General features: G+C 36.5%; 1 protein-coding gene across 5 annotated transcripts in view; it reads right to left on the bottom strand.

Moving 5' to 3' along the window:
* Positions 1–14496, bottom strand: part of PEX5L (peroxisomal biogenesis factor 5 like) — a 228327-nt gene extending 213831 nt beyond the window's left edge. For 4 of the 5 annotated variants that reach the window (XM_045037231.1, XM_011286056.4, XM_011286057.4 and 1 more), the window contains exon 1: positions 14075–14494. In XM_045037231.1, coding sequence (XP_044893166.1) covers positions 14075–14095 — 21 coding nt within the window. In that variant the 5' untranslated portion in view covers positions 14096–14494. Of the gene's footprint in view, positions 1–14074 lie in introns of all 5 variants that reach the window. The other variant, XM_019840081.3, reaches the window with a different exon arrangement.
* Between the last annotated feature and the right edge of the window lie 12962 nt (positions 14497–27458).

Genomic DNA, 27458 nt, shown 5'->3' with positions numbered 1-27458 from the left:
TACTATCACATTCTGATTTTTATAATGTTAATTTTGACCTTCTGCTCCTAAAGTAATGGAAAGTTCAAAATCAATTTCAAGAAATCAGGGACCAGTGCCTCCATTTTATTTTTATTTATTTATTTATTTATTTATTTATTTATTTATTTATTTTTATTTTATTTTATTTTTTATTTTTATTTATTTATTTTCAATATATGAAATTTATTGTCAAATTGGTTTCCATACAACACCCAGTGCTCATCCCAAAAGGTGCCCTCCTCAATACCCATCACCCACCCTCCCCTCCCTCCCACCCCCCATCAACCCTCAGTTTGTTCTCAGTTTTTAAGAGTCTCTTATGCTTTGCAGTGTCTCCATTTTAAACAGATATTTTAACATCAATTGAGATTAGTAAGAGCTATGTATATTTCCTTCACAGTAATCTTGATCTTGCCATTTAGAAGTTCTCTTTAAACAAAGCTGGAATTTGCTCGTTCCCTGAAAAAATGGATGTCTAAGAGAGGAAGAAAATAAGAGACCTCCCCCAAGTAAACGGTGACTAATTTTTCAATACTGAAGTCACGTATTTTATTTTATTTTATTTTATTTTATTTTATTTTATTTTTTTATTATTGTTATTATTTTTTTTTTTGAGAGAGAAAGAGAAAGTGCGCGCATGCACACGCAAGCAGTGGAGGGACAGAGAGAGAGGGAAAAAGAATCCCAAGGAGGCTCCGTGTGACAGCACGGAGCCCCATGCAGAGCTCGATCCCATGAACCATGAGATCGTGGCCTGAGCCAAAATCAAGAACCTGATGCCCAACTAACTGAGCCACCCAGGAGCCCCTTGAATTTTTTATAAAATAAAAAGTAAAACATAAAAGTTAAATATTTAGGTAAGTGACAGATTTTGGAGGGGGGACATCTTGGCTTAATTTATACACACAACCCAATATTCTGCTTCTATACATGCAACACAGAGGGATCTACACTGGGCTTCTGAGCTCTGGTGAATCCCACAGCTTCGCTATTTTCCTGGCTTGCTGGGTAAATTTTGATTCTAGGGAGGCTTTCTGTACAAAAATATGGGTGTTTCACAGCTGCCCTGTACTCCACTAGGAGAGTGTACCCCATCACACACAAAGGTACTCTCAAGGTACTAAATAAATATATGCAGATGCTGAATTCAGAGAACTGATAAAGTTGTATGGATTTAGTACCTGTCCTGTATAAATGACAGAAAGAATGCCTCAGAGATTTCTACCCTCCAAGACCATGCAATATTCCAGAAAACTTGCAAAATCTTTTTTTGTACCCTCACTGTTAGTTGAGTCAGTTTGGAATAGGTGAGGTACTGATGTAGACATGTGACCTGAATTTGCTATGTACCCTCAAGAAATAGAGTAAAGAAACCAGATAGACCCAAATTTTGGTCTCCCAACTGATTTGATGTAGGGGTTTGGGTGAGGCACTCAAACCTTGTCAGTTGCATTCTCTCTATCAGCATAACAAAGATAAAATATCTATCCTATGCCAACCTCATTGAAGCATTCTAAAGATTAACTTTTATAAGGCTTTCACAAAATGTGACTATTGTAGCAGAGATAATCAGTATTCTATCATAGCTGAGAGTTCTGCCATATTGAGGATAGCTTTGTAGAAAAATATCTCTTGTCATTTGCAGAATAAGGGTAGGGGAAGAGGTATGGCAGGATCCTCCCAAGCAGTACATCCCTTGAAGTATTAGGGAAGGTTGATCTTTGACTTCATAAGAAATAACAAGTATCTTGATGTTAGCAAAGCCTTTTAATTTATTTTCCAAGATACGGTTATTAGTGAAGTGAGGAAATCTGCCCTGACCAACATTCAGAGATGTATTGTATCACTAATTAAGGGCCTGATAAAAATAGAATCCTAGAGCTGGAAGGAAAGCCAGTAATCCTCTAAGCCAACCATCTTCCATAAAGACTAGTAAACCCACATCCAATCTGTGTTTGAATATCTTTGATAAAATAGAGCTCACTTCTTCACCTTTCATCATGCCCCTTCACACACACACACACACACACACACACACACACACACCACAGATTAGAATGTTCGTAGAGGAGACCCTCTTCAGAGTCATACATATGATTGTACATATTGGTTGTACAAGGATGTCTGGATGAGAGGGCACAAGTCAGGTCTGAAATCCAACCCCCTAACTCTACTTTCTAAATCATGTGACTGGGTGTGAGACTGTGTCCTCCAGGAAAAAAGAGAGTCCATGTATTTGGCTCTCCAGGGAAGATCCCTTTTTATAATCTGATCAGAAGTGGGACACATATCACTGGCATAGTTATTTCTTCTCTCTTATTAGAGAAAGCTTTGACATGTAATATTTCAATCTTTTTACCCTGTACCTGATGGGAAGAATTTCTCCTACATATCTCAGGCTCCCATGTCAAAATAACTGTGGGAAACATAAGAAGATCTCCATATTCAGACAGTCTTACAAAATTGACATGTCCCTTGGATGACCATTATGAGTGCAGCTCCTTCCTTGGATCCTTGGAATAATGTGTGTGTGTGTGTGTGTGTGTGTGTGTGTGTGTGTGTGTGTGTAAATGGGGAGGTGAGGTCTGGAGGTATAAGCAACCTCTTACAACTGGGTGTAAGCAAATGACGGCCTCCTAGGGCAGTTCTAACTGATGTTCTGTCATCTCAGCGGTCTCACGGGTGTGTGTGTTAGCACTATGATCAAAATCTCTGTTGACAACTATCTGAGCTGGTGAAGAGGTGTCTAGAACCTTAGAGGCATGGATTCTAATTCCAAATGACCTTGGTCACTTATAGTTAGAAACCATTAGGAGAATCTATTACATTTCTAAGTCTGCAGCTCCAGACTGTCCTTAGGCTTTAAAGGGTTTGAACCCATTAAATTGCGTAGACTGCTTTGACAGCAGAGTGTTGGTTAATTACAGTGGCAATCTAATTATAAGGCTTATAAGGTTTCCCTGTAATTGATTCCCTTTCAAGTGTGTGGAAACTTCACTTCATATGCATTCACTCCTGAAAATCATGGGAATAGACCAGATTCTGGGGCTGTGTGTGTCTTAGAATCAGGAAGACTATCCCAATTGCACTTCGGAGTCCTTATTCAGGACAGTAAGGGACTCTTCTCAGTATTTCATTCATTCATTCATTCATTCATTCATTCATTCATTCATTCAGTAAATACTACATTAATAGTATGTACCTAATTCTAATAGTCTCCAGGAATACAAAGATATATTGGATATAGTCGCTGCCACAGATAGGCTTACTAGTTGGGGAGATTGACAGAAACAAGTAATTAAAGCTATATGGTAATTATTTGTATTAGTGATGAATTTAAGATGTTAAGGAAACATTGAGGAGGAGATCGCTAATTCTGCATTGTGTGGGAGAATATGGGAGAACACTGGTGGGGGCACAGAAGAGCACTCACTGAAGAGATAACATTTAAGTGCAATATTGAAGGATGAGTAAATATTCAGTGTACAGAAGGCAAGCGTTTGGGATGGGGAAATGAAAAAGACATGCAGCACAGTGAGAGAACAAGAAAATCAAGCGTCTGCCACTACTGCAGACAACCAATTATGACAGGCACTGCTATGGCAGAACCTCTTCCTTCATACACAATGTATAGAAAACACTTTGCCAGTTCCATAAAAACAAAAGAGCTAATCCTGAGTAAGTCATCACAATGTATGGGTACATTTATTGGTTTAGAGAAGGTACATTATTAGAGCAAGATCACCCAGACAATATGTTAGGGAAGCCAGGGTTTGGACTTGGGGCTGTCTGATCCTGGAGCACAAGTACGTTGTCCCTCTTCAGGTATGAGGATTATGAAGTGATGTATGATACATGCCATCAAAAGGCTTTCAGCATACTTTTTTTCCATTTTGAGGAGAGGCAATTAATTCCATCAAGACCTAGCCCTCACTTTCCTCATATATGAAGTGACAAAGTTGTGCTATATGAACTCCAAAGACCTTTATATTTCTAAGCTTCTATTTTCATTTAATCTTGCCTCAAGCTTAAGAACACTTTTTTTTGTCTTACATATATCTTACTAAAGACTTATATAATAGATTGCATATCAGTAATTAAAGACTCAAATACACAGGCCATTTTTATTATAATCATCCTTTGAATGAATATGAAACACTAACGTGTCCAGTTTTTCACATTAAATTCCTGCATATGGAGAAAAAATGTTCTTATCACTAAAGTACATGATATGTATTTTAATTCCCTGATTAATTACTAAATTCTTCACAGAGCTCTTTCCAATTTTTCAAAAAGAATAGGAGTGAGCAGTAGATGGACATTGATGGATGATGGAGGGATCATTCTGTTTTTCTATGCTGCATGATTTAATAAACCAATATATTCTAGTTTTACTGTATTCTATAGGCCTGCATGTAATAGCAGGCAGCACCCAACAAAAGCTTAAAGAAAATTATTTTCTTTTAACTATTCTCCCTGAAGGCAGACTCGACTTTAGTCAAGTCAATATAGAGAGGCATCTATTTTACTTTCAAGCAATATCTGTAACATGTAATAGTGGGCATTGACTTTTTTTTTTTTTAACTTTCCCAAATAAACTCTGTATTTGGAAAATCGCCTACCTTTGGAGTCTTGGTGGTAAGCAGATATGCACTTTTCCAAACTACCTTGCAAATAGGGTACAGATGTGTGATTCAGCTCCACCAACCAGCCACATCTGTCCCCACTTTGAATTGGGACTTTCGGGGCACACAGAAGCAGTCACAGTAGAGAATTCATCCTGGAAATGGGTGGGGGAGCAGCTGAAGATCCAACAGGGGTTTCCATGGAAGCAGCAGCAGTGAGGAGCAGCTGAACCAGTGACCAAGTCTAGGGCATAAGGGTGCAAACTGAGGTTTCTTTTCTGTGAGGACAGCAGTGGGGTCTGCACTAGCCTGGTTTGAGGTTTGACTGAGGCTGTGCCCTGCCTGATGCCTGGTCTCTCCATCCCAAGCCTAGTTCTAGAAGTCTGTGAGTGCCCCAATGTACTTAAAAAAACACTTTTAGAAACTTTTTATGTTGAAAAAATATCTAGCTTCAAAAAAACTGCATGTTTATGGACTTCCATAACACCCTTTCCCCAGATTTACCAATTCTTAACATTTCCTATATTTTTCTTTCTCTTTCTCTGTTTCTCTCTCTCCCACTCTCTTTATGTAATTATATTATACATAGTATTATTTACATTATTCTAAATCACTTTAGAGTAGGTTACATACACTACGCCCCTTTACCTCCTTAAATTGCAGCATGTATTTCCTAAAAACAAGGGTATTCTCTTACTCAGCCACAGTTTAGTTATCAAATTCAGGAAATGTAACACTAATATTAATCTAATCTCCAGTCTATATTCATATTTCAATTATGCCAACAGTGTGCTCTATAACAATTTTCTTTCCCAGTCCGCGATCCAACAGAGGATCATATATTGCATTTACTTGTCATATCTCTTAAGTCTTCTTTTAATGTGTAAATATATCAGTTTTTCCTTGTTTTTCAAGATATTGACACATTTGAAAAAATAATCTGTTTATTTTATAGAATATCCCTCATTTGGGGTTTGTCTGAGATTTTCTCATGATTAGATTCAAGTTGCTAATTCTTAGCAGTAATATTATATGAGTGATATTGTGTCCTTCTCAGGGCATCACATCCAGAGATAATATGCAGATGATTACCATATTGGTGATGTTGATTTTGATTACTTAGTTAGGATGTTGTCCAATTTCTTCACTGAAAAGTTATTATATTTTTCTCTTGTAATTTAGATGGTTGATATTTTGATGTTATATAAATGTCCTGTTTCTCCTCGAACTGCCCCCTTCTTCAGCTCAGATTCAGCATCCATTTATCATTCTTGCTTGAATCAATTTTTACTAAGAGGATTGCAAAATGGTGATTTTTTGATTTTCATCATTCCTCCTATGTTTATTAATTGTCAATATATACTTTTCATAAATCCCCTTTCTGCTTAAATGAGCCAGAGTTGGTTTCCAATGCTTATAGCTAAGAACCCCAAGGCTGATTAACTTGTATATTTAGGCAGCTAGTTCCAAGAACCTATCAAACCACCAAGACTCCAACCAGTTTACTCAAATGTCAATCAAGTCAGTCCAAGGAGAAACACCTTTAACAAATGATACAACTTTTCACCGTGCCTCATTCCACTTTTAAAACACATGCACAGATCCGACTTTCTTCCACTGCCAACCAAATGACTACCAAACTGAATATATAAAATATCAAATAGACTAAAACTGAAAAGCAGAAAAATATCAATTTTTGTGACTAAATGCTAAACACCAAGATACTTGGGGATACTGAGCAGTTTATTATACTGTTTATTTTTCACTTAGATTTTTTTTTGCTTGTAATAAATATCGAAATAAAGAAAAATAGTTTAATGGAAATAGCACACTGGGGGAAGGCAGCTTTCCCTCAAGTGCTAGCTCTGCTAACTTGTGTGGGACTTTGTGAGCAATTTTTTTACTTTTCTGAACCTTAATTTCATCATCTGTGAAATGAGATGGTTGAACACAACACTTTCAAGAGTCTTTCAAACTCAGGATTTTATGACCCCAAAACTGAACATGAGTGCAATTGTTGGAGACATAAGGAACTGTTAACCTAGAATATTCTAATGAGGACATTTGGATCCAAGATTATTCTGGTATAAAGATTAGCAACTGTGAGATAACTCCCAAGTTATTCAGAGAATAGAAACATCAAAACAATTTGGAGAACAATTTAGTCTAGAGATCATAAAACTGTCTGAATAGATGTCTTTCCCAAGAGTTAAACAGTCTCACAGGCTTGGCATTGGTCAGGTCACATCTTGAGTAGTGTATCTTGCTCAGAGGGCCATACTTTCGTGGAGCCATTAAAACATCAAAAATGTCATCATGAAAAATTATTGAGTGAACTGGGTTGTTTATCTTGGAGAAGAAAAGATTTAATGAGATGAGGACATGATAATTCTCTAGCTACTTGAAGGTTTGTTTTATTCAGGTGGAATATAATAGGTTTTTTGTGTTTTCTCCAGACAGAAAAACTACAACCAACTGGGTGGAGGTTATGATACTGATATAAGGAGGAAACTCTATTCAAACATAATTGTGATAGTTGCTTTTATCAGCCCCTCTGTCAGGGACACCATCATGTCTCTGTGATCTCAGAAAGCTACCCAAGAATCAAGCTTTTTGCTAGGGTCTCAGTGCAACAAATCAGGCCTTGTTCTCCATGTAAATGTTTTCAGATAAGTGCTTCTCAAACATCAAAAAAAAAATATATATATATATATATATACACACACACACACATACATATATATGTGTATGTATGTATATATACATACATATATACACACATATATATACATACATATATATATCAATCACTGGGTATCTTGAGGAATTTCATTTCTGATTCAGTAGGTCTGGGGTGGGAACTGAGATTCTGCATTTCCAACAAACTCCCAAGTGTTTCATGTGCACATAATCACCTGCCCAATCAGATGTTACATTCCCATGTGACCAAAGGATATTATTCAGTATAAGCATGCATGTTACAGTTAACACCCACGTGAAAGGAGGTAAAAAGATGTTTCACAACTCCAGCAGCTTCGTCTTCTCATGATGTTTAAATGTTTTCCTGTCTCTTTTTTCCTTAAAGAGCTTCCATATTTTCTGACCTTTACTACTTTTGATCACTTTGCCTACTGGCATGGCTCTGTCTACTTCTAGGTAGCCATGAATTAATCCCCCAGCATATCATGAATCTTTATTATTTTAGATCATTACTTCGACTATAACTATTTTTGGCACGACACACAGACATGCACACACAAACACATATACCATCTTATGGTGCTTTTTATTGGATTTTTTCCCACAAGGCATAATGGCCTAGGAACAGAAGCTTGTGTGTGCACAGGGACCCATGCCTACCTTCAGCTCTCTTCCCTTCGTTCTAGGCTTTGTCCATCTCCAAACAGGCATCTCACTCAGTAGCAACTGGGTAATGTATCCAGGGTCTTTTTATTATCACAGGAATTTTCATTTCACCCTGATACAATACCAGTTTTAACCCTCAAGACCATACAGAACAATTCTACCCTCTTCCTGCATAATAATTCTTCAAGCATTTATATAGAGTCATCGCGGTCTCTTTGAGTCTTTACTTTCCAAACTAAACATCTCCAGTTCCTTCAATAATTAATCATATAAAATGGGTGAATTCCTCTATCATACCAGTTGCTTTAAAAAATACACAAATTTTAAGAGGGTGTGTGAGAGTGGGAATTTTGTGGTTACCTAGGTAGATTTCTGGCATTACAACACCAATCATCTCTTGGAATCTTCATGACTTTATAGATCACCATATGGCATTCTATTTGGAAAAAAATTTTTTTTCACTATACCAAGTCCCACTTGCAGGGTTTTCCTGTTGTTGTTGTTGTTTTTATTGTTTTTCAGAGGAATCTATGCATGAGCAGGGGTTTGGGGGAGTTCTGTAAGCACCTTCAATGCAAATTCTCCCACTTGGCTCCGGTTTCCCCCCATTTCAGAGCTGCTGGCAAGCTTCTATGTGTTACTCTTGAATGAAATGGTGGATAACTAGCCTCTTCCTCTCTAAATGAGCTCACTTTTTTTCATCTGTGCAATCTCTAACAGTGATTGCCTAAAAATTATACATAGGAATGATCATTTTAGTAAAATTTCACACGGAGAATAATAATGGTCATTTATCTAATGGAGTTTCAATAGAAGTAGTATACTGGCACTTATAAAGATCAGTCAAAAATGACATACTAAGACAACACTGGCAGTGTGTTATATTATACTCTGAGGTCTCAACACTCAGCAATGATCTGGATATTTAACCAATAGGGTATTAACTATCTTCCTGTATAATATGATAATATATAAAACACAAAAATCTTTCTGAATAGAATGGGGAAAGAAGTTTTCAATTTGGTTTCCTTAGTAAAGGAGATGGCACAGGGAAGAGGGGTGGAAATGGGTGAGGTGGAGATGAAGGAAGGGGTAATTAACAGAAATGTAACCCTTAATTCATAGCACTCTGGTCTTGGTACCTGATACGTGGGTTACATGCTGTAGTAAATAAATTCTTAATTATAAAAAGGTGATACATTTTCAGAAACTTGGCAACAAGTTCCTTGGCAACATTTCCTCTATCAGTGTATTTGAAATTATAGCAGGTTTAGATGCCACAAAACACTCAGATTGGACTTAAGTCTCTTAATAAGGAAACATTAAAGTGGGGCTTACCTTCACTTGTAATGCAGGAAATGCACACTAGTTATTCCATGGGTGCATCAAGAAGTTAATTCTAGAATATAAAACCTTTAAACAGCTCTAGCTTATGCCTGTGTTGGCAACATGTGATCTCAATGAAAAGTGTGAAAAAGGAGACTGCCAGATGTTTTGACTACATGATACATCACACCTTAATGTTTCCTAGGTTGGCTGTAGTAATACTAGAGATTCAAGATTTTAAAATTAACAAGTTCTCTTCTAACTTTTTCTTAGTCTTTACTTTAAAAATGTGTTATAATCAAAACATTCATGTGCTGGAGGTTTTTTCCTTAAAACATGTGTTTTTAGGAAGAATGTTTATAAACCATAAACAAAATCTCAGAAGAACATATTGTGTGTCTTTTAGTAAGTGTATTATATAAACTGTTGGCCAGTATGACTGGGGAATGATGTTTTCAGGTTAATCAATATTATACCATAAGTATTATAATTTTAAGTGTTAGAAGCTCACTATTACTCCCATATCAAGCATGATTTGCTATAAATATATCAGAAAGCACTTCAACATCTTGCTGGAGCTTGTGTCATATTTTGAGCATGAGCCCCACTGTACATGCATTTCCTTCAGCAGAATTCTAGTTAATACTATTTCAGACTATACATTCATTCAATAAATGAGTATTAATGTTGATTATCATTCATAGGAAGACCTTGAGGAGGTTGGGCAGGTGCCATTTGAGATGGGGGAAAGGGAAAGGCAGCAGCTACATCTGACCAAAACAACCAACCCCAGTCTCAGGTCAGCATTGCCTCATTTTCTTTAAAACATCCCCTCCAGCAAGCTAATCTTCAAAGATTCTCCTTTGAAAATGCAAATACCACTGCAGGTGTGTGTATGTGTATATGTGGTGTATTAGTATTAATTATATCTTTGTTAGCAAAAGGTTGATAAAGGGAATGACATAGGATAGAAAATGGTGGCATCAAGGAAGAGAAAATGGATCTTCTAGAGAAGTGGAAATACCCATGACAAATATTAGTTTACAGTTTTGCTTGAGGGTCTCAATTATGACAAACTACTATTACAGATGTTGAAATAACATTTTATAATCTTATCTTGGATTGGCTTCTTATATTTGTTGTTTCTAGTGAAACTAAATGAATCTCCTGTGGCCAGATCTACTTTATTAGCATAATTCATGTTACCCAACCTGTTCCCCTTCATGAAGATTTTTTTTTAAAGCTAAGTAATGTCAAAAATAAATACAAACACAAAACTCCTTTGGGGAAAACAGATAAAACGGCTACTTTAGAGCTGTTAATAATCTTACAATTATTGTCACTTAAATTTTCTTTAGTTAATGTCTTGTGAAGCCAGAGGATGTGGAATGTTTCCTTAGCCAGCTTAAGTAAATAAAAAAAAAGTCTGGTTTGGAAGGCTCATAATGAAGATCAGTTACAATTACAATTAGATTTTTTGTTTGACTGCCTTCTGAAATAATTTTCTTTTATAACAAAAGCATTACTGAGGATGCTTCATTAAAAAAAAACAAACCCTCAGTTCAAAATTGAAATTACATTAGTCTATATTTATACCTTCCCAGAAAAAAAAGTTTGGCTAAGGAAATATTCAGAGACATGTAATTATTTTGCTCTAATTGGCACTGTTAATTCACATGCACATGTACGAATAAGCATTGCAGTACAGAGCATACAGAGGTATTGAAAGGATTAAGACTGAAGGGTATCTAATAGGAATAAAGAGTTCGGTCTGAACTGATTCTAAAATATATTTAATCACCATTGGCCCTCTTGGTCAAAAGGAAAAAAAAAAGTAAATCTAAAATAGTCACTAAGGAAACGAGCTTTGCTTAAGTTGCTTGGGTGATAAATTCCCCTTGGAAATAACTAGTGAGGCAGTTGGAAAACAGTGCAACTCTAGGGCCCTGCTCCTAAGAAATATACCTGTGGCATTTACTATGAAACCAAGAAATATATGCTGCCATGCTCTGCTTTATCTATCTACAATGGATGTCAACTTTTATCTTCAAAGGTGCTAGCAGAGTATGCTTTTGAAAGTCTGTGGCTTCTAAAATGAATTCAGGTTCTATGGTAAACTGGAAAATTAGCTATCTGTGAAAGACTTAATAGATTTTATTTACAAAATCATTTAGTTGTAAAAACAAAGGCACTCCAGGAGTTTTTAAATTAAACTATTTTTTAAGGCTTCTTGTGAATACCTTCCCCACTCAAGACTGCCTATTTACAAACATTTTATTTTAGAATCTCTACAGGAAAGAGAAGAATTAGAAGGCACAGCAAATGATTGCAAATGTTTTTTTTCACTCTCATTTTAAGATATCAGCCAAGTAACACCAGTGTTTCAAATGAACTCCAAAGTTGGCAGAAGTGTTAGTAAATCTACTCATTCCTAGTCCAATTTACCAAATAAATATTCAGATTTTTAATCACAAATTAAAAAATTAAAAATTAAAATTTTGGAGTGTTTGGGCTATATGTCTGCTCCTTTGTGATTACCATCAGGGACACACAGAAAGATGGTGCTATCTCTGATAAGGAAGGCTTCTTTATTTACCCTGAATATATCAGCACAATGGAGATTTTGTCTACAGGCTCAATACTATTCTCTGGGAATGAGACTGGCCTTTTCAAATGTAAGCAAATATTATAAATCAGGTTGTAATAGGCATTATTTCTGGGGAAGAGGAAATCCCACTCAGATGATCATATATATCATTTAATAGCTACTACACTATTAAAGCCATAGAAGCTTTATATTTAACATTAATGGTCAATAGTAAATAGGGAAAAAAAGTATTGTGCTCTGAAATTTTGGCAAGCATATTGATTACAGTCTTTATTTAGTAATGTTTTCAAGTTAAGCTTGGCAGCAAAGATTTGTGAGTTTTACTGCAAGCCATCATATTTGCTGTTACAGTAGTGCACAAGCAAAAAAAAAAAACACAAAACGTGAAGTTGGGAGCATGTGCAGAATCTTACATATTGTTTATTCTTCCAAAGTAAAATGAAACCCTCAGACATTGTTCTAGGTGATTCAAGTTTCACTAACATACTCCCTTGAAATATTCAGAACACTGGGTTAGAATTGTTTTTGGGTGCCTGGATTTACCAGACTGTTGCTTCAATTCTTCATTCACAAAAACATATTTTAAACAACAAAAAAATAATGTGAAAAGTTTTTGTAAATTCCCCAAGTAACCAATTGTGAATTTTGTGTGAATGAGCAATTTTCTGAAGATTGACACTATTCAGTAAAACCTTCCTATTTTACTCCAGTGAAGAAACTGCTTAGGGATAATAAATAGATAATATAGAAAATTGTAAGCATCATTCTTAGGGACATATGAAACATAAAACTATAGTAATGATCCTTTGTTAATTTTTTCAGCAGTCTGAATTCAACATTTCTGAATGTTTGAATGCTCCTTTGTTGTTAAACTTTCCAATTAACGTAGCTTTAATAAGAAACATGTAGACCATATCTATTATATATACTTAGAAATATACTTCATTGACTAATTATTGTCCATCAACTGTGATAGAATTCCATTAATAATTTTCAAACAGGATGATGTCAGTAATATGGGAAATGGTTTTGGAATTCTGATAGTGCTGATTCAGAAATCTTACAAAACTTATGACACTGATTATACCGTTTTATATAAAAATAAATTACAGTCTAAGAGAATTTCCCCACAGACTTAGAAATTAAATATTTGGTAATACTAAATTATGAATGCAATAACATATCTACCTATTTTCAATTGCTCCAAAGACACAGAAGCAACATCGTCAATATTCACACATGTTACACTAGTGTGAAGATACCACATATGATGACTATATTTGACCATCTTTGGAATGGAAAGGAACTCCAAACATCAAACCTGATGACTAAAGCATTTAGAACAGCAAAAAGAGCTCAGTTCATACTTTAGGAAGCTGAGTTAGTATTTTTTTCCCCAAAGTGTACAGCTGCCTTTGTAAGGAAGAACCAACCATGTGAATGAGAACTGAAGTCAAGGTTAAAATAATTTTTCCCAAGAGAGTAGAGTGCATCAGAGAGAAGCAGAGGCTCAGCTCAGATGAGCATTAACAACCAGAGGCAGCATCTTCCCTGAAAAACATTAGAGTCTCTTGGACATATGTTTGAAATTCATCCTCCCAAGTCATCCTGTGACTGTAGAGATAGGTGACAATGTCCCACTCTCTGAAGGGGGAAAATACAGCACAAACCATTTAAAAAATTATCACTTTAAAAAATTATACAAAAGTGGCAAAGTGTTCTAACTGTCAAGAAACCTTTGCAGATGGTAAAGGAAAAGCTTTGTCTTTCTATTATTGTTTGCCCTTCAGTTGACATACATGCCGAGTTGCATCAATAGAGGATTACAACGGAAACACAGTCATCTCCAGGTTTCCTCTGTTTGGATTCCTTGATCTTGTTTAAAGAAACAGGCTCAGGGAATGCACAGAAAACAAACTTCCCCAATCGAAGTTCCGAGGTCGTTCCTCCCTTTCTCCCACCCTCAGAAACCTGTCTAGTTTACTGGACAGAAATGTCATGGTCATGTTGCACCACTTCACTTGTTGAACTGTGTGAAGGCAGCGCCTGACCACAATAACTTAGTGAGCCACCTTGCTCTTAAATTAGCCCCCCAAGATTTCTTTCCAGTTCGGTGGAAATGTCTTACCTGCATGTGTCCCTGGTACATTCTGCTTCGGCTTCTTCAGGGCTCCCTGAGGCCGCCGGATGCTTTCCCTCGTGTTTACTTGCACACCAACAGAGGGGAGAAGAAGGCGTGCACAGTGTGTTCTCAGACGGTGCCCCTGAGCCGGGTGGAAGGCTCCAGGTAGCCCGGCCACTGTGGCCCCCTGGCCGCTCTGTAGGCTGACGGGAACTGTTCTCCGCTCGGGGTGCTGAAAGCGGACACAGGAGAGCGCGCGGAGGAGATGAGGAGCCCAGGCGGCCAAGCTCACCCGCAGGCTCAGGTCCTGCTTCGCCGGGCGTTTCTAAAACTCACTCCGCCACCGAACTCTCTCGCTTCCTGCCGGGCTGCCTCATGTCTCTCTATCTTCGTCACGAACCCCCTTCTCCTCCCAACCCTGACGTGAGCGCCCACACCAGCCGCCGCAGCAGCTGCCGAGCGGGGCGCGCGCCGCCCTCCCGGCCGCGTCTCTGCCGAGAGGCCGCGGGGCCGGGCACGCGCGCGCGTTCTCGGCGGGCCCGTGAGAGGCCCGAAGGCGGTGCATGCACGCGGCCGGCAAAGTGCCCGTGAGTGGTGGTCGCTCAAGGCGTTCAGGTGCGGCGGCCGCATGCACGGAGATTCCGGCACAGTAGATGGTCAGATGTAAGAAAAGTGGGAGAAAAATGCATTGTGTCTCCAGGGCCATCCATACCGACTGAGCCTGTCATCGCACAGACATAATGGGCTGAGCGTGGGGGTTTCCGAAGAGTTTACTTCTGTTCTTTTATTTATTTTTTTAATTTTTTTAATGTTTATTCATTTTTGAGAGAGAGAGAGAGCGAGAGAGAGCGAAAGAGCGAACAGGGGAGGAGTATAGAGAGGGAGACAGAATCCGAGGCAGGTTCCAGGCTCCCAGCTGTCAGCACAGAGCTCCATGAGGGAGTCCAACTCACGGTCCTCAGATCATGACCTGAGCCCATGTCGGAGGCTTAACAAACTGAGCCACCCAGGTGTCCCTGAGTTTACTTCTGTTCTGATTTAGCTATCACAAGTTACCTCCCTATCATTGAGTGAATAAAGACTCGCCCCACTCACCCACCCTCAATTCATTTTTGAGCACCCTATTTAAAATTCCAAACCCCAGTCCCTAGAGGCCTTCTATGATTTGTTTTTTTTCCCTAGCACTTAACATCATCTAATATCCCATGTATTTTACATATTTTATTTATTGTCTGTCTCTCTCTATGCAATGTTATTTCCATGCGATCAGAGAGGAGTGTATCTGCTTTTGCACGGATGTATCAGCACAATATACCTCCTGCCGCATGGTTGGTACTTTAAAAATATTTGTTGAATGAATGGATCTTTAGCATGTAATATACAGGTAGAGTGCATTTAGACATATCTCAAGTTAAAGACACTGGATAGTTTTATGTAGCTTCTACATTATAAATATATATACAATATATACATGTGCATATATGTATATGTATATGTATACTGTGACTACCTAGTTTTGTTAGGTAATAAGATCTCCAATTACACAGCAACCGGCCCCCCAAGTTATATACAACATAATATAATCCCCCAAATAGTGCATATAGTATGATATACCTTTCATAAAGTTAAAAAATATATCAACTCCCTAAGAACATAAATATATATCATGTACCATATGGAATATAGTATTCAGAATATTGGTGATCCTAGGGAAAGAGAAGCAGGGGAAAGAAATGGGGAGGCATTTTATATGAAGGTTAATTGTCAATGTCTTAGCTATTAGGTTGGGTGGTGACTCATGGATGTGTATTATCCGATAAAAATTGCTATATAAATAAAACACAGCTATGCATGGACTAGTGAGGAAAGAGTGGCATAAATCAAAGAAATGATTAATCTAATCCAATACGTCTGTGGTCCAAAAACAATGGACTGACTGACCAACCAACCAGCCAACCACAAAATGATTAAGACTTCTAAAGGCAGGAGATGTGGATTCCTATTAGATTCCACCAATAGTTAACTTTGGGAAATATCCTTTACCCTCTTTAGACTTCAGCTTTTTTATATCCAAACCCTGCATGACAAACTCATGGTTTTATCCTGAAAATTGAGACATGTTCATAGGAACTGTAAAAGGTAAAGTACCACCTGTCTTATTGTTCTTTATAGGACAGAGAACTGGATAGGAGTCTGCAGGCAGAAATGCTAATACCATCTCCCTACCTCACTGCTCTTTTAAGCAAGTATACTAATTCTCTACTTCCTCACTTAAAAATTTTTTGAATGTTTATTTATTTTTGAGAGAGAGAGAGAGAGAGAGCATGAGCAGGGGAGGGACAGAGAGAGAGGGAGACACAGAATATGAAGCAGGCTCCAGGCTCTGAGCTGTCAGCACAGAGCCCCACGTGGGGTTAGAACTCACAAACTCTGTGATCATGACCTGAGCTGAAGTCAGATGCTCAATCAACTGGACCACCGAGGTACCCCTACTTCCTCATTTTTGAAGTAAGGCAAATATCTTCCCAGCCTACTACACAGGGCTGCTGAGGACTGAATGCATGCAAAGGGAGTTGTAAATTATAAGCCACCATATATGATTATGTAAATGGACTTTTTTCCATTCCAGAGAAGATGAGTGACCATTTTCTGAGATGTCAAGCTCTACAAATTTAAAAGAAGGGAAATATTTATTGTAAAATGCTAGCATATTGGTATAAAGATCTTGGGGAAATTCTTCTCTTTGATTTGAAGGTGCTAGAATTCTATGAAGTAATAGTGGAGCCAAACTATTCCAATCCATTCTATGCTTCCTATTATCTAATGACAGATTCAAGGAGCCATCACAGCATGGCAACTACCTAGAGTTGGAGATAAAACTCAATATATCATTAAAAAAATTTTTTTTTAATTTAAATTTTATTTTAGAGAGAGAGTAGGGAAGAGGGAGAGAGAGAGAGAGAGAGAGAGAGAGAGAGAGAGAGAGAGAGAGAGAATATCTCAAGCAGGCTCCACACATAGCCCAATGCAGGTCTCGATCCCATGAATGTGAGATTGTGACCTGAGCCAAAATCAAGAGTCAGATGCCTAATCAAATGAGCCACCCAGGCACCCCAAATGTATATAATTTATTAAAAACCTAAGTAACTCATTTAGTTTTCCCTACATTCACAAATCTCAGGAATGTAAGTGAATCTGTGAAGGCATCCCTGTTTTCATTCATATTTATTAAGAACTTAGTATGTGCAAGTGCTGTGCTAAAGCAGAAATACATTGATGAATAAGACCATATCATCCCAGAAAGATAAACTTACCTAGACTTTTCTTTAAATGAATAAATAAATCAATACATAAATAAATAAACAAATCTCTACAGAGATTCCACAACTTCCCATTTCCCCTCTCTAAAAGTTTACATCTAACCTCTTCTAGTCAAATATTTCCCCTTCAGTTTTGAACTTTAATCCTCTTCATAGCACAGAAAGTTCCTTCACAGCTTATAAATAAAAGCTTTGTGAGCAAAATCTTGACTATTAATCCAAGTGTCAGTATTTCAAGATACTTTTGATTCACAGAACCAGCTAGCAATTTATACATCTTATTTGGTTAGACCAAAAACTGCCATCCAAATTTAGGATTTTGGCTAAGTAATATGGTGTTTTGGTGCAAAAAAGAAACTTTCATGTGCAAATAGATATACCAGTAGAAAATCCATAAGATAAAGCAGGTATGAACTGTATTCCAGTGAATGCTAAGGATTTTATGATACACCTAACAAAAAGCTGAATCATAATATAATTATATTTGTGCAAATCTTTTTTGCTATGAATTGCAAATAGGTGGTTTTTAAAAGATCTTGAAAGGAGAAAATGTGCATAACTTTCTCTACCCTCTGATTTCAGTAATGGTGAGAAAGTATCTCTTTGTGTAATCTTGTTCACTCCAGGGAATCATAAGGTAAACTGACATAAGGCAAACAAACCAGAGATACAGCAGTTTGGAAAAGGTGTGGTTCTTTTGGAACAAAGACAAGTGGCAACACCTATGTGTCTGCCACTTGGATTACCAGAAGTATTTGAATAAAAATGGAAAACTCTGCCAAACATCTAAATGCTTTATTTGACCTTTCACAGGATTTTCTAGTTTTCATATTAAAAATTAGAATCATGGAAAAACAACTTTGAAGATGAATTGGTAATATGTGTCAAGCTCAAACAATACCATCATAGGAAGCAAAATAAAGTCTCTGTACACACTGTGCAAAGAATGGTTACTAATGAATCTTTTCTAACCAGACCTGTACACAGGTATAGAATTCACTGGCCTTAATACCACCATTAGCAACAGTCGGACTTAGAAGTGGCTGGGCTATGATTGCCCAGCTAAACTCAAACTCAAAGTAATTCATATTATTAAGGCATGCAATGCATCTGAAGAAAACGAAGATAATTTACATCTCATTCGTTTCACATTGTTGTTTTGCAGCCTAAAATGGGCATGATTTAACACCAGGTCCCAGTTCCAGAAAATAAGTCTCATTTTAAATTCAAAGACCCTTCCTACTCAAAGTGTGGTCTACTGACCAGTAGCATCAGTCTCCTGGGACTGCAGACTCTCTTGGGCCCCATCCATGACCTGCTGAATCAGAATCTGCGTTTTAACGAGAACCCCAAGTGCTTTGTATGTACTATCAAATTTGAGCAGCAACTGTGGCCTAGGTGGTTTATTTATTGATGTAAGTGTATGGCAAAGCTAGCTCTTGCCTTTTGCAATGACAGTCATGAGCAACATCAGTAGCAAGAGAAAAGCACAATGCATATTCTCTTCTATTTATAAGATAATCTCACTGTATTTTCAGTGGCCAGAGGACTTGATATAAAATCATAGCACACTCAGCTTTTTTACAGCAAGAAATGTGCTAATACTGCTTTTAGTTTTAATCATTATAATTAAATTAAAGAGTTGAGTGGTAGCAGAATACATTTTGTATTGATCAAGTTAAATTTTATTAATAAGTGAATCCTCATGCATTTTAAATGCCTATTGAAAATTCAGTATTATTAAATCTTTTAAAAAGCTGAGTAATAATGATGATGTCAGTATGCTTGTGGACTTAAAAAAAATCATTAATAATAGTCTTTTGGTGGTGATTCAACCATTCTTTTATAATCTGTACAATTCAAACCCTGCTGCTCAAAGATGGTGTAGGAGAGAACAAAAGTCAAAAAACTGTAGACCCAAATTAAAATGACTAATTGGTTTTTATTGTTCAATCAGAAGGAGGAACATTTTGTTAAAGTTTGCCCACTTGCCCTTTCTGTGTCTTTGACACATTGAATGGGATTAACTGGTGTTCAGGGCATTAGACCTGGAAAGAATTTTGGAAGCCCACACAGCAGACCCCAGGCTGCCAGGGGGAATTATGATTGAAGAAAAGTACATGGACTCTGGTGACTAGGAGATGGCAGCAATGTTCTTCCAAATGAATAAACAAGCTGGAGGCTTCAGAGTTGGGCTTCCTATTAAACCAATTTAGGAAATTACACTAAAATAATTTACATTTGTTTTTTCTTTATGACAATATTCTTTCAGTAATCCAATATTGCATTTAAAATATTAAATGTACTTTTGAGAATTTCCTAGTCCTGGTGAAAAAAATATTTGCAAAAAACCCCACAAATGTGTCTTGCTTTTGACTCCTCCTTACTACTCTTACTACCACCATCCTACCACAGACTCTTTAAACTTGTTACCAGTCTCAAGGCTACTTTTACCACCTCCACCCATCTCCCACGCCGGTCATATTCATTGCAGCCAGACCAATTTCATAAAGACCAGCATTGATCATATTTACTGCTCAGTTCAAAAACCTTATTGGTTTTCTATTGCCTACTAATATCTAAAACTTTAGCTTTTTATTCATAGTCATGGAATATAGTTTGCCACCCAAAGCCATATCTTCTTCTAGTGGGAGGAAGAACTGTCTCTGCTTTGAGGAACTCTCTCTTCCCCACTCTTGCCCATTTGTGTGGTGGAAAACATTTTACTATGAGGCGTTGGGGGTGGAACAAATGACCCTGGGTGAGCAAACAGTGCCTTTAATACCCACTGGTCACAGCTGGGGCTGGGCATCTGATCCAAGTCAGTCAACCAGGGCAAATAGACTCAGTTCTGGGACTATTTCAGAGCAGACTGATTCTTCTGGACTGGGTGCACTAATGATGTAAGCTTGAATCTGCCAGCATCTAGCACTCTAAAATTGGAAAGAAAATTAACGTGGGGGAGAAATAGTCTAGTCAGTCTCCTGGGAGCAAAATTTGATCCATTAAATAAACCATATGTAAAGCTAGTCTTCTTCTGAATTTTAGTTATTTCAGTTAATACGTTTTCTTTTCTGGTTGAGTTGAATTTTCTGTATGTGTAACCAAAAGAATGACTATTAATACAGTGGTCTTCTATAAACTGGCCCCTGTCTTTTTTCAGTTCTGTATATTCCCTAACTTTTTAAATAACTATACTATTATATTAATCTCCAAACAGTTCAAGCTATACTCATACTCTTTCCTTGTCTTAGAATGTATTCTCTCTTCCTACTCCTTTGGAATGAAAGTTCATGCATTTTTCAAGTTTGGTCTCAAATTCCATTACCTTCATAAAGCCTTCATTAATCCTCCAGTTGAATACATTCCCTTGCTGGGAACTCCTTTACAGTACAAAATTTTCTTAATTCATAAAGTTTTTCCCCTGTTTAATTATTTCAGTGCTTCTTTACTCATCAGGTGTAGGCAGATAGAGACAAGGACCCTGTTTTATTTTGTGTTTTGTTAAAATAACTTATAACATGTTAAGTGTAAAAAGTTCTCAATAATAATTAAATAACATAAATTATTTTAGAAGTATTTAGAACAGTATAAAATCTTTGAAAATAATTTTAAAATGATTTACTCTGAAGGCACATTTCAGATATATTTTTTTTAAATAAAATATTAATGAAACTGCTGATTTTATGTAGAATCACACAATGCTAAGGCTGGAAAAAAGCTTATAGTTTCTGTGGTCTGACTTCCTCCTTTCTCAAATAAAGACTGCAAGGACCAATGAAGTCAAGTGTCTTTTTCTTGATGTGCTTTTACTGATGTGGAACAAGTAATTCTATTCAACACTGCATAAAGGAATTTGAGAGTATGATCAACTCAAAGTATACTAATGGTGATAGAGTTCAGTTTATGCCACAAAATGCTGATATCTGAATTTAAAAAAATGAATTAGTATCCTATGGGAGGAAATGCAATGAATGAATAGTTAGACAGAAAAGAAAATGCATCCAAATTGGTAAGGAAGAAGTAAAACTTTCACTCTTTGTAGATGACATGATACTATGTATAGAAAACCTTAAAGACTCCACCAAAAATTCTAGAACTGATAAATTAATTCTCTAAGATCATAGGATACAAAATCAATATACCAAAATCTATTGCATTCTATACACTAACAATGAAGCAGCCAAAAGAGCAATTAAGAAAGCAATCCCATTTACAATTGCATCAAAAATAAGAAAATACCCAGGAATAAATTTAACCAAGAAGGTGACAGACTTATATTCTGAAAACTATAAAACACTGATAAAAAATTGAGGATGACACAAATGAATGGATTGGAAGAACAGATATTGTTAAAATGTCTCTACTGCCCAAAACAATCTACACATTTAATGCAATCTCTATCAAAATGCCAACAGCATTTATCACAGAACTAGAACAACCCTAAAATTTGTATGTAACTACAAAAGACCCCAAAGCCAAAGCAATCTTGAAAAAGAGAAACAAAGCTGGAGTGTGAGTATCACAATCCCAGATACCAAAATATACTACAAAGCTGTAGTAATCAAAACAGTATGGTACTGGCACAAAAATAGACACATAGATCAATGAAACAGTATAGAAAGCCCAGAAATACGCCCATGATTTTATGGTCAGTTAGTCTTTGACAAAAGAGGTGAGACTATGCAATGGGAAAAAGAATGTCTCTTCAACAAATGGTGCTGAGAAAACTGGACAGCTACATGAAAAAGAATGAAACTGGACCACTTTCTTATACTATACACAAAGATAAACTCAAAATGGATTGAGGACCTAAATGTAAGAACTTAAACATAAAAATCCTAGAAGAGAGCACAGGCAGTAACTTCTGTGACATCAACCATAGCAACATTTTTCTAGATATGTCCCCTGAGATAAGGAAACAAAAGCAAAAATAAACTATTGGGACTTCATCAAAATAAAACCTTCTGCATAACAAAGGAAATCACTGAGACAACAAAAAGACAATGTACTGAATGGTAGAAGATATTTGCCCATGACATATGTGACAAAGGGTTAGTATCCAAAATATATAGAGAAATGACACAACTCAATACCAGAAAAAGAAATAACCCAATTAAAATATGGGCAGAAAACATGAACAGAAATTTCTTTAAAGAAAATTTACAGATGGCCAACAGAGCCATGAAAAGGTGTTCAACATCACTTGTCATCAGTGAAAGGAAAATGAAAACCACAATGAAATATTACTTCACACCCGTCAGAATGGCTAAAATCAAAAACACAAGAAACAACAAGTATTAGCAAGAATGTAGAGAAAAAGGAACACTTGTGCACTGTTGGTGGGAATGCAAACTGTGCGGCCACTCTGGAAAACTGTATGGAGGTTACTTAAAAAGTTAAAAATAGAACTACTCTACAATCCAGTAATTGCAGTACTGGGGTATTTACCCAAATAACACAAAGGGTATATGCACCCTTATGCTTAATGCAACATTATTTATGTCTAAAATATGAAAGCAGCTCGTGTCCATTGATAGATGAATGGATAAAGAGGCTTGAATTTTCCAAAGTGATGCAATTAATTCTTAGTGAGTAAATATGCAAGAAACATGCCAATGCTAATCAAGAAAAGAAAATACAAGTTTTATTCATTTAGTAAAGAATTGGGCATTCAAAACAAACAGAATCTTTTAAGTCCTCTAATGAGAAGTTATTGTCAGGCACCTGCAGTATTAAGACCCACAGAAGGGTAGAGCTGAAAGGGATGCTGGTAATCACCTGCATCATGCACTTGATTTTACAGATGAGGAAACTGAGGCCTAGACAATTTAAGGGACTAACTTCATCAAGGCCTCAACCTTGGCCAATCCTGTTTACCTGGCCCAAATGCACTGAAATCTCAGGACTTGACCGTTTCAGAAAAAACGGTGTAAGAACTACCTGACAAACGTATTGGGCTTTCTTGAAAATCAGGGCAGGCCTAGGGATGCCTAGACCAGCTTTGAAGATACAGTTCCCTACCCTATATGAATAAGAAAAGCTTTTGAGGTAGAGGTGGGGTAGGTGGGAAATTTGATATATTCTCTGCTGTAATCAATTGAGGAGGCTCATTTTATACCAGCAAGTACTCCTAATGGTACTGATCTAATTTGGTAAGTGAGAATATAGCTTGAGCTTAGGAATCTCTCAGACTTTGGAAAGAAAAGATATTCACAATGTAAAAGACAGACAAAGGGCAATTATACTTAATATGCAAATACATTTATGAATAAATTAAAAAATAAATAATCCAATAAGAACACATTGTCCAATAAGAAGACAGACAATGGGCAATTACACTTAATATGCAAAAACCTTTATAAATAAATAAAAAACAAAAATTCCAATAAGAATATAAAATTCACAAAATAAAGAAGTATAAATGGTCAATAAATATAAATTCTCAACAAATTAGAAAGTTAGCAAAAATGGAAATGAAAGAAATGGTCACTTAAATACAGGAGCACCATAATCACTTATCATGTTGGCAAAATGTTCTTTGTTTTGTTTTTAAATGTTTATTTATTTTTGACACAGAGAGACAGAGCATGAGTGGGGGAGGGTCAGAGAGAGAGGGAGACACAGAATCTGAAGCAGGTTCCAGGCTCCACGCTGCCAGCACAGAGCCCGAGGCGGGGCTCGAACTCACAGACCGTGAGATCATGACCTGAGCCGAAGTCGGAAGCTCAACCTACTGAGCCACCCAGGCGCTCCGGTAAAGTGTTTTTTTTTTTTTAAAGAAAATGTTCGGGGCATCTGGGTGGCTCAGTCAGTTAAGCATCCGACTTCGGCTCAGGTCATAATCTCAAGGTTCAAGCCCAATGTCTGGCTCAGTGCTGACAGATCAGAGCCTGCATCCTGCTTCGGATTCTGTGTCTCCCTCTCTCTCTGCCCTTCCCCTGCTCATGCTCTATCTCTCTCTGTCTCTCAGAAATAAATAAGGGTTAAAAAAATTTTTAAATGATAAAAGAAAATGTTCAGTATTGGACAGGTATTTGAAATGGATACTTTCTTACATTGTGTGAGGGGTACTGTCATTAGCAATTTACCAGGAAAATGATTTGGCAATACGGATTAAAAGCTTCAAAAATGTTTGTTCCTGAAAAGCTAGTATTTCCACTGTAAATAATTTAAAAATAATCACAAATTTACATAGACATTTAGAAATGAAGCATTGTTTATAAAAATGGAAAATTGGAAACAACTTAAATGGCCAACAATAGGAAGATAGTAATTTATTAATTTGGATATTATGGAGCACTATTCAACATTAAAAACAGCGATTTGGAAACTAATGCCATGGAAAATGTTTTTAGTAACTATTAGTGAAAAAAGTGGTATCTATCATAATATTACATAGCAGAATACATATGTATATATGCAGTGTATGTGCGTGTACGTACATATAAATATGTATGTCCATGCTGACTTTCACCATATAAACATTGTAATCACTTGTAAAAAAATCATTTATAAAAAAAATTGACTAACCAATTCACTATCCAAACTCATTACCTAAATTAAAAGCAAAACTATAAGGAATTTGCAAATGTTGTCTAGAGAAGACTCTTCAGCTGCCCTTGAGTCCTGGCAAGAGGATGTACAGAGCACTGCAGGCTCATTGCACCTGCTCCCTACAGGAGTGTAAATATGCTATGCATTATCACTATCCTTTTCCTTCTCTCCCCCTGCAGTCTAGACATTTAACACTGCCAGTAATGTAACTTCTGTGAAGCACTTAAGGACTCTGCTAGCTCAGGTCCAATTCAGAGGTTATTTTTATTATCTAATTCATTATATTATTATTTATGTTACAATTGTTTATTGTTTATTTCCTGAGGTATAAAGGAAAAATGATATTTGTATTTGTTAATGTGCAGATTCCATTTGTACTGTATGTAAACATACATACTAATGAGTTCATTAAGAATTTAAGAATTAGGTCATTGGTGTTTTATAAACATTATATCATGCAGAAATTCTTGGTGGGTTGTTAAATTTTGTGTTTAAGAGTATTTTAATGATATTTGGGGAAATCATTTGGAAGGTTTTGATGGGCTGAGAATACTTTTTTTAATTTAAAGTAATGAAATATGGCTTCTGTTAATTAAAAATTTGCTATCCAACACTTTTTGAGAATGAGATCATTTTAAGATAATGAAGATAATAAGAAATGCTTTTTGTGGGGGGTGTGCATGTAGTTTTGATATCTATACTGCAATTAAATGTCCTTGAAATGTTAGCAGTGTCTTCTCTGTGATACTGTGAATTCATGTTGGGTTTTTTTTTTTAAATATAATCTATTGTCAAGTTGGCTAATATACAGTGTATAAAGTGTGCTTTTGGTTTTGGGGGTAGATTCCTGTGATTCATTGCTTATCATGTTGAGTTTTACATTGTATTTCTATATATTTTGAATTTTGGAAAAATTTACTTTTTTTTCAAAAAGTAAAAGAAGGAAGAGAAATAAATGAAGATCTCAGAACTCTACTTCAGCTGACTTCAGGAATGGGGGGGTAGTGAAACTATTTGAACAGGGATGTGGGAAGAATGTGGTTTTTTTGTATGAATTTATCATGATTATAACCTAAGTTTATGATATGGGTTCTAAGAAAATAATTTATAAATACGTCCTTAGCAGAATCCTCTCTCTTTCTCTTTTGGATCTGAATTCATACTTTGTATCTCTTACTTTGTGTCTCTTGAGTGGCATCATGAGCAAGAAGATAGGAGCCAGCAATTCTAGGTGACAAATTTCACATTAGTAAGGATACCTTATAATTAATTATATTATCTGTAAAGAAAGAACATAAATATTTACAAGTACTATTAAAACTATATGATAGAGAGATACAAACCATTTCTGTAACTCAGCTGTCCCCAAGTTCTCCAGCCTTCAAGAGCTCTTCATATCACTTGATTAGCAGGAAGTCCTGTTTGTACTTATATTCCCCTTTCTGAGATTTCCTACAAGTACTAAAGGTCCCTTGTTCATCTGAATGGCTTTTGTTTGTTTGTTTGTTTGTTTGTTTGTTTTTGCAGGAGGCGGGGGGTGTCTTGCTTTTTTGTAATGATTTTTCAGGCTTCTGGAGCAATTCAAATAACATTTTGTCCCATGTGAGGACACAAGTCCCATCAAAATTCCTTAAACTTGTAAGACCAGCCTGTAGTTTTTAATAAAACTTTATAGAAATCTTAAGGTTAATGGAGAATGGAGTTTACAATGTAGAAGATGGAAAACACAACTTGAGAGTAGATATTGCTATTTCCAGCAGGCCATTTTCCTATTTTCCTTGGCCAATGCCATGTTAGAGGGGCCTACTCTTCTTTATTATGCAGGAATGACTTTGACCAAGTACTTTGTTCCTGGGTCCAGGGCACCTAAACCTGCACATATTTCTGGATTCCACTGAGAAATGACTCTCAATGAAGAGGGCCTTTAATTTATTATGCAGAGCAATGTTCCTCCTCAGTGTCCATTCTATCAGAATCTTACTCTTCTAGTTGTCATCCCCAAAGCCCCCTGACTTTTTTTTTCCTCGGGAGTACTGAGCCTAAAAGATGAGACCAAGCTCCCACCATGAGTAATAGAAAGATCTGCAGAAACTTTTTAAAGTAAAAGATGTTTCAAGAAATTTCAAAGTTCTTAGAATCAATTCCTTGGGCTTAGCTCAATTTGAAGAACCTGATTTCTCTCCTCATTCTCCATCATTCTCCCAAAAGTCTTTGAAAACAGAAAACTTTGCCAAGTATTTCAATTAGTGTGTCTGGAAGCTCTAATATTGATTGGTTAAGGTGTGTGTGTGAGGTGTTTTCCAAAGCAGACTCCAGTAATCATGTTTTTCTTTTCTCGCTGTTACTCTTCTAATGAGCCATGGATGGGAAATTAAAATTAATAATAATGCAGTCATCATTATCAATTTAAGATATGTAAAATATCATTGATCTCAGCTCTGATATGTACAAGATGTATTTAGTTTTTCTAAATTACTTAATATCATTGGGCCTTTCTTTCCTCCCCTGTAAAA

This window comes from Felis catus, chromosome C2, assembly GCF_018350175.1.
Source record: "Felis catus isolate Fca126 chromosome C2, F.catus_Fca126_mat1.0, whole genome shotgun sequence".
NCBI lineage: Eukaryota > Metazoa > Chordata > Mammalia > Carnivora > Felidae > Felis > Felis catus.
Note: the sequence above shows the minus strand (reverse complement) of the source record. Positions and strands in the feature narration are given on the sequence as shown.